The following is an 8,598-nucleotide window of genomic DNA, read 5'->3' on the forward strand; positions in this document are numbered from 1 at the left end:
CACAGAAGTAGCCTAGAGGAGCCAGCAAATATTTGGCGTATTCTATATGTCCAGATTATCACCCATTGTAGCCTGCAAGGACTTACATTTATCTGTATGCTTATATCTTGCCGTTCAAATGTATGCCCACTGGTTTCTGATGAACCCCCACACTGCCAGTGGAAAGCACTCAGGCACAAGAGGAGCAGACAGTGCTGGAGTTCGCTCAGAAATTCCACCAAACTACCACAGCTGTTACTGTGATCTGCAATATGCTCCATTCACACCAATGACATTCCCCTAATGAACTCACCAATTAGTGCTTCGCCATTAGGTGCCATATAATCACCTATGGCTAGATAAACAAATGAAGTACGGTCAATGTGTTGAGGTTTGGGGCTCTGTACAGTCATGGTATTCCCTCCAAGGCAAATGACATTTTGGTTTTGAATTTTCCAACAAAAGAGGCCACCAAGGCATCTCCTGGCTGTGGGTTTGACGCTTCATACCTAAATTGGAAGTGACGGGCCTATGGCCCCTGCTCTTTCATCTCACTATCATTTGGGCGGAATGTTCACATTTGGTGTGACAGAAGGTGTTACTGTGACTTTTCACCATGCTGTAGCAGCAGACATTGCCTCCAGTCTTTTCTGAGAAAGAGCCTGATGAGGCCCATATGAAATATATTATAGGAGCCACCGACAAAAATGGAAATACAATTCATACAATTTCTCATAAGTTATTTTTTTTTCAAGAACAAAAAAGGAAAAAAGTGAAATGTCCATTGCTTGTTTGAAATGTAAAAAAATATACTTTATCCATTTACATTAAAGTTACATTAAAAAATAATAATAATAATAGGCCAACTGTAGTAAATAAAGGGGGCGGGTGGGAAGATGGGCTTGATGATAACGGACACCATGGCTTCAGAGAAAGCTGTGCCATAAAGATCTAGACCACATAATACACATGGACTATGCTATTGAATATATACATAAATAATAATAATAATAATACTAATGTAATGTATCCTTTATTTAACCAAATGTAACAAAATAATTCATAACAAATCTAACATTTCCAATTCGGAACAGTAGCTATTTTAGTTGTATGTTGTCGTTGTATCTCTATGCATGCTTGTATTTGATGCGCAGCAACAACGCAAATTGGATTCCCTCGGAAAAAGAAAACGTTCTGAAACGGAAGTCGAACTGAATCATGGGAACAACATGGCGGAATGTTTGAATCGCTGACGTTGTTCCAAAACAACTTGTCTACATTTCGCTATTACACGATGTATTTAAATACATTCTGGTACCTACATATCTTTATATAAAGTTTCACTATAAATGCCAGTTACTGTCCCTGCGAACAATATGACAGACGAGAGCAAGCAAGGTGGAGGGAAACCGAAAACAAACAGACTGAGAAGAAGCCCCAAACAAACGCAAGCAACTCCATCTCTCATTGATTTTCCAAAAACCTGTCAAGGTCAGTAGCTTGATGTGTTGAAATGACCAGCCACTGATTCAGCTAAGTAGCTAGCTAAATAGCTATTCCTGTAGCCCGTAAGCTATGAAAACAGCGTATTAGCTATGTAACGTACTACTAATGTTACTTGTGCTAGCTAGTTAGCGTATATAACATTAGCTATGTTCTAGCTAGATGGTGCCCAAAGCTAGCTAGCTAGTAGCTGAGTAAACGCCACTCCATGTTGAATGAAGTTTAGTTTGCTAGCTAGCTAGGAGTTAATGGCATGTAGCTAGCTACTTTTTTAGTTTAGCTAGTTAGTTAGCTAACTGTTACCACGTGTGCCAATTACATAATCATTCACATATCTAACATCAGATTTCAAGACGCCAACTCGTGTGACAAGATCAAGATACAGCAATGTATTCAACAAAGGAGAGTCACCAATGAATGAATCAGAACTTCAACAGGATATCATTTGGGATGCCACTTCCCCTTCACCCCTTAGGACAGGTAATTAATTATATTTACATGTCAATATAACTAACTATACATGTAGCCGGGCTAAGCAGTGTTACATTTTTTAAGTTTACCTCAGCTTATCTGTCTTAACTTTTTTCATGTTCCTTCTTAGTTAGCAAAAGAGGCAAGAAGTACTCTGCAAATGTTGGAATTGTGGACATTTCCGAAATCGTCAACAGGATAGCTCCCAAGGTTGGTAACACTCTGGCTAGCTAGCCACAAGTGTGCCATCAAATACATTTTTAAAAATGTTCAAACTAGAACAATGTTCATTACTAGACCCAGTGATGTGATTTTTCTCATACTTCATCATATAGCCAATCTTCTTCATTGGGCTCTTTTAGTATAGTGCTGTTCAATACTCACAGATACTATGTTATGTTGCTCTGAAATATTTACTGTAGTAATATTTGGTATAATTGATCTTATTTAAGCATGGGAGACCTCTAGTTCCGGAGTCATCCTTGCTCCAGTGGATTGGAGACAGTGCTATTCCCTGCACCCCAGAGATGCAGCAGCCCAGGGCCAAGAAGAAATCTCCAAGGTACTCCCCAAGACAACATAACAGTTATTAGAACAGAGCTTGTCACTTGCAAATATCTACATTTTTATTTTTTCCCCCCTACAGGCCAAATGGAGTGGATGACCTTTTAAAGTTGGCGAAACAGTTTGATTTCAACATGTTAAGGCAAGACGAAGAACAAGTCAATGATATGCACGAGCAGAGTTTGGAGCTTCTGTCAGACTCGGAGGACATATTGAATTTAGATGGCAACGAGAACCAGCCTCCGCCCTTACTGAGTAATGTCACACCTGAAAGCGCACAGTCCGCCCTTAAAACAAACAGCACGGGAAACTCCAAAGACCAGATACCCCCTGACCATGAGATGGAAGATGATATGGATTTTTTATTTGATGGACCAACTCAACACATAAGTCTGAACTTAAGTCAGAATTCATTGCCTCGGTCCTTGGAGGTGAAGACTGCTCCCACTGTGTCCTCCAAAGTCATTCCTGGAAAATATCCAGATTCCATACATGGCCACACTTCGACCGTCTCCTCATCGCATCCTGTCAAAAGAAGCTCAGCAAATAATAACTTTGACGATGACTGGGAAAATGATGATTTGCTGGATGACTCGCTGGTTTTTGAGATGACCCAAAACCCAGACCTCTTTGCCACTCCTAATCATTGTTCAACCCAAAGAGGGTCGAATGAAACAAAACATGAAAACATCAACCCCTCAGCCATTTCCAAAAATGCTCTTCAAGGAAGTAGAGACATAAAACCAGCTATGTCTAAAGGACAGAATGAAACTGTGAAAGACAGAAAATCCTTCATGCTTGAAGCAAATCCTAATGTACAAGCGAAAAGTATCCTCTCAGAGGCATTACCAAAAGCAGGGAATGTCCCCGACACTGTCAAACCAGCACCACATAGGAACGTACAGCAAAACCAACCAAGTCTCGTTCCAACCAACAAAGCTCAGTCTATGGAGTCCAGTAACCAACTAAGCCAGCAAACGCAACACCAGTCTAATGGAATAAAGGCTTGGCCGCAGGTGCCTCTTTTTCAAAGTACATCGAGCTCAACCAGCTCAAGCACAAAAACTTCCAACTCTTATTCAACGTGGCCCCTTCAGGTTGATAATAGCTCTTACCACAAGCCCACAGAGAACAACAATATGAAGGGAACAAGTGTCATCAAGGCCCCAGCTAGCCACATCGTTATTCCAGAGGACGACTTGGACTCTCTCTTTGCTTCTGACTCCATCTGGGATGACGATGACCTATTGTGTCAAGCATGTGATAACCTGGAAAGCCAGGTACAGAGCATGGAGGACCCTGTTATCACACACACCCAATCCCTGCCCAGTAATCAGATGGAAAGACAGATGTTTGTCCCTGTCTCTGCATCTTTGAATAGCAGCAGATCCAATGTAAATCAAACGACCGAGACCACACAATCCAAATATCCCAACATTTCAGTTTATTCACAATCGGCCCCCGGGAACGGTAGCACTTTCACCCACTCTTTCAATAACTACAAAGTACCTGTTACTGTGGTCTCTGGTTGTAAAAGACCGAGTTACAATTCCTCAGCTGGAAATGTTACCGCTAACTCCACGTATAGGCTACAGAACCCTGCAGCAGGAGAAGGGACATACCAAAGTACTCGGGTCAAAAGCACTTGTGTAGCTGGGAGCACATCTAATCAACAAGTCACTGGGAGTGGAGCGCGGCTGTCGTCATTCCCGTCACCTGTCTATGTGACTGAAACCCCCACTCGGTTCAGCTTTAAGAGACCGTCTGGCTGCACGTCCATCCCTGTGACCAACAAAGGTAAGCTACCGTGAGTTGTCTGAGACGGCAAATAAATGTGTTATGCAGCTGTGAAAAAGGCACGAATCTCAACTTGAAACGTGTAAGCGCATTGACGTCAATGCTTATTTTATGAGGTTAATGCTATTTGGGGCTATTTGATATTTGGGGCAGCAGGTAGCCTAGTGGTTAGAACATTGGGCCAGTAACCGAAAGGTTGCTAGATCGAATCCCAGAGCTAAAATCTGTCGTTCTGCCCCTAAACAAGACAGGTTCCTAGGCTGTCATTGTAAGTAAGAATTTGTTCTTAACTGACTTGCCTAGTTAAATAAAGGTTCAAATTTAAGCATTTACTCACATTCATTTCACCCCAGAATACTAAGCCCTTCTATTGCTGTGATAAAATAGTAATATTCATTAGACTTGTACTTCACTGAGAGTCAATGATGGTGTAACCCTCCTTGACTCAACTGCTTATCATTTTTTTTCAGCTTTCGCTTCAACCCAAGCAGCTGGGAAATGTTCTGTGGTGGAGATTGAACTGAAGAAACAGCAGGCCATGGAGAGGAGACGGCAACGGATGCAGACGGCCCACAACCTAAGGGCTCCAACCTGATTCTGGTACAGTGCACATATACAAGAAGATTCCGAATTATAGTTGGACAGTGTTGGCTTACTCTAAACGCTGACTTGTGCTAGACTGACCATACAGAGCTCTTGAAAGTAAACCTACTATAGAGTTGTTGTAGCCTCGTACTACCATAATGATCTCTTAGCAAAACAGAATGTAAGCTCGCTAGTCCAGGATGGTTGTACGAGGCTAGAGCTGCTGTGCCTTTATCTCATAATTACATCACTCAATCCATTCCTGAATAAGATTTTAGTAGTAGTAATATAAATGTTATTTACATGAATGTATTAACACAACTGTTAATAAATCAACTTTTTTTTAAAAATAAACAAACCTCTTTTCAGGGAGTATGTTATCAGTTGTGTTTGCAGAGTAGGCTAAGCATTTTCATTATATTGTATATCAGTTGTGTAAATTACATAGCATCACAAAATGAGCAGTTTTCTGACATAAAACACGAGTCGCCTTGTGCTCAGTCAGAAAAACTATCATGTTTTATATATTTTATCTTGTTTTTTTTACATTGTTTATATGTTTGTCATCTGCACAATAATGAAACTGCCTCAAAAGATGGCACACAGATATTAAAGTTGCAAAAGGATCCCCCCCTTTACCAGACAATACTGTGTTGTGTACAGCAGTGACATCTAGTGTCCTTTTGTTTCTGTGTCATGGAAGGTCACGCTTCCTTTAGCATACCATCATTTCTTCTTGTGGAATACAACAATTGAGTGTAACAAAACTACTGTCACTACTCACAAAATAACCAGTATGATGCAACAGTCAACACAGTACAATGAGCTCCTTTAGAACCGGCACACACAGTAATGAGTAGTGCTTTCAACAGAGATGGCCTACGTCCCCAAATGGCACCCTATTCCCTGTAGTGCACTACTTTTGACCAGGGCCCATAGGGAACTAAATAGGGAGTGGTGTGCCGTTTTAAGATGCACACATGGTTTAAGGCTTGTTTATACCATGTGCTAACATCTATCCTTTCTTGATCTTATCCACATTTTGATTGTGCCCACATAGCTGTTGCATCTACACATGCAAGTAAAATGTCTCGTCTGTCAACATGGTGACCAGATATCCCGGTATGTACATGTACGTATGTAAAAAAAAAATGACGGATATTCTTTCAATATGTTAATCTATTAATTTTAAGACAATTAATTTATAGACCTGTATAATGATGATTTCAATGGCTTGATCATCCAGATCAGTTTACACTTGATTGATATCCAGCTACAATGGTTCCCGACTACCTCCGGAGTTGGTCAGGAAGATCTGATCACAATTAGATAACAATGTGTCTTAATTGTCTACACCTGTCTAAAAATGTGGACAAATCAGAATGTGGACAAGAAAATAACAAATGATACCTGTTAGAACCAGGTATAAACAGGGCTTTAGGAAGGTTTGAAAGCGGTTAGCCTTCGACTACACCATACATGCAGTTTGGTAGAGCGTGTGAGTAGAGACCTGAACCCTTTCAGCGTCCTGTAACTTGGGATCTTATGAATCCTTCAGCCATAGTCGAATTTCAGTTTGCACTGTGGGAGCCTCAGGATCTGGCCCTGACTGAACAGTCCGCTCGTTTGGATTTGGCCCCACTTCAATCACATCCACACCATGTATCACTGTATTACATAGATCCTTTACACTCGGTCATTCGAGGAGCTGTATTGGTCTGCCTGCAAGCTCTGCTCACCATGTTGATGGAACAAACCATAGACATTAGAGACAAAGGAATATTAATGTAATGTATATGGTAAACCCTTCAATCCAGCGCAGATAGACACACACCACTCAAAACCATGAGGGAATCTTACTGTTAAAGTGATGCTCCAGGGATTTTGGAGGTAGTGCTTATGAGCTAAACATTTTTTTAAATATATTTTGTGAATTTGTAAGTGCTTAAGATCCGGGACTGCATCTTTAATTCTACCAAGCTTGACAAACCATTCAACCCAGCACACACACCACTGTGCATTTCAGTTTCATTCAAGGAGTGCTCCGAGGCACCTTGCTCGGCAGCCCAGCCCTATGCAGTCAACCCATCCGGACGGACTCGTCAGGTCCAATCATTAGTAGGCTGGCAGCTGTCTGATGGAGAGGCTTGCTCCCCACCCCGGCTGGGGCGCATGTAAGGAGAGTCGCATTATCATCAGACCGGTGTGTAACTGTACCGGTAGTCTGGGTGCACAGCATTGTTGCTGCAAATCAGTGGCGCCAAGATGCCAATCTCCTACCTACTGGACATACAATGCTATTGTTTCATTTTTTTTTTTAAATATCTGTAAAGGGATTTGACTAAACCCTCTTGCCAAATGTAAATAATATTTCCCAGTTCACTATTGCAAATGTTTTGTAATGATTTCACCTATACGACACACCAAAGGGGAACAGTTTGTGGTTTTATGGCCCACCTGACACTTAGAACAAGATGGACGAAAGTCTTCACTGCCGATAATGTTTCCCTGTTGCAGCCACCTGACAATCGCTTCAGGTGAAATTACGTTATCTGAGAATTGCATTGAACTCCCAATGACCCCTTCTTTGCCCCAACTCAGTGTTCCATTAATTAGTCTCATCCCAATCAGTCAGGACACTGATACTTCGAGGCTTCCTTCATCAAATCGAATCTTATTGACATGGGATGTTGATACACAGTGTTATCTGACTGGATTAATATTAGAATGGATGCCGAGACCAAGTTTATTCTTGGTAGATGGTAATTAATGTATTTGGTTTCTATAACGCTGCATAGTCAAGGAACTACAGACTTTTGGTACAACATTTGCTGACTAAGCTCAACTCCATGGTGCAGGGTTTCTGATGACCTCCACCACCGGAGTTGAGCAGAGACCAGAGTTTGTGGAATTCAGCTCAGAATATATTGATTCGCCCAGGGTCAACACTTGAAAAAAAAATGTAAATTATGAAACGCTTACCTTCTACCAATGTTTTGAAATCCATACTTTTTTAATTAAAAGGTAATCACTTTGCTCGTTTCTGTTTCTCGAAGATGGCAACTTTACACCATCTGTAGATTGTGATTTTATGAGTATTTGGAGACAGACCTGCGTAAATCGGAGATTCAACTGGCACATGCACATTCACACTGTTGCCATCTTCGAGAAATAGAAACTAGCAAACGGTCGGTTGTATTTGATTAACGTTCATTTAAAAAGTATGGATTTAAGCAAACAAACAGGCACGCAACTACAAAGGACAAACATAGGTACAAGGGAAGCGTTAAATAATTGACTTTTTAAAAAAAGTATTGATCTTGGGCAAATTGATATAGTCTGAGCTGAATTCCACAAAACCTGGTCTCTGCTCAACAACGGCGCTGGAGTTCATCAGAAACCCTGCACCGTGGAGTTGAATTTAGTAAGCTAATCCAAAATAAGCATTTGGGATATTAACAACCATGGTTCCCATGCGAGGTGAATAATCTTGAAGGCTCAATCAGTAATTATTATTACCCAACATTTTATTGTGCAGCAAACAAATGTACAGGTGATTTGATGAATGGCTTTTGAACACCCATAGGGCACAGGCTACCTACGAGCGAACCTCATTAAGAGCTGGAAAACCGACAATCATGAAAACACTAGTGGGCTGCATGAAATTTTGTGGAACTAAGTAGCCCAGAGTAATCAGAA

The 8,598-nt window shown here is 41.1% G+C and overlaps 1 protein-coding gene across 1 annotated transcript; it reads left to right on the forward strand.

The window, feature by feature from the left end:
- Positions 1–1,135: 1,135 nt before the first annotated feature.
- On the forward strand, positions 1,136–5,542 carry etaa1 (ETAA1 activator of ATR kinase). The gene is made up of 6 exons (XM_021568169.2): positions 1,136–1,470; positions 1,828–1,962; positions 2,084–2,163; positions 2,406–2,515; positions 2,600–4,314; positions 4,785–5,542. Exons 1-6 carry the CDS (start codon positions 1,329–1,331, stop codon positions 4,907–4,909), a joined length of 2,307 nt encoding a protein of 768 aa, XP_021423844.2. The 5' UTR covers positions 1,136–1,328; the 3' UTR covers positions 4,910–5,542.
- Positions 5,543–8,598: the final 3,056 nt, after the last annotated feature.

Source organism: Oncorhynchus mykiss, chromosome 17, assembly GCF_013265735.2.
Source record: "Oncorhynchus mykiss isolate Arlee chromosome 17, USDA_OmykA_1.1, whole genome shotgun sequence".
Taxonomy (NCBI): domain Eukaryota; kingdom Metazoa; phylum Chordata; class Actinopteri; order Salmoniformes; family Salmonidae; genus Oncorhynchus; species Oncorhynchus mykiss.

Excerpts from the sequence above, each read along its gene's own strand:
- etaa1 (XM_021568169.2), top strand. The coding sequence starts at position 1,329 with ATGCCAGTTACTGTCCCTGCGAACAATATGACAGACGAGAGCAAGCAA. Across the intron at positions 1,471-1,827 it reads TTTTCCAAAAACCTGTCAAG|ATTTCAAGACGCCAACTCGT; the intron begins GTCAGTAGCTTG and ends ATCTAACATCAG. Across the intron at positions 4,315-4,784 it reads CATCCCTGTGACCAACAAAG|CTTTCGCTTCAACCCAAGCA; the intron begins GTAAGCTACCGT and ends ATTTTTTTTCAG.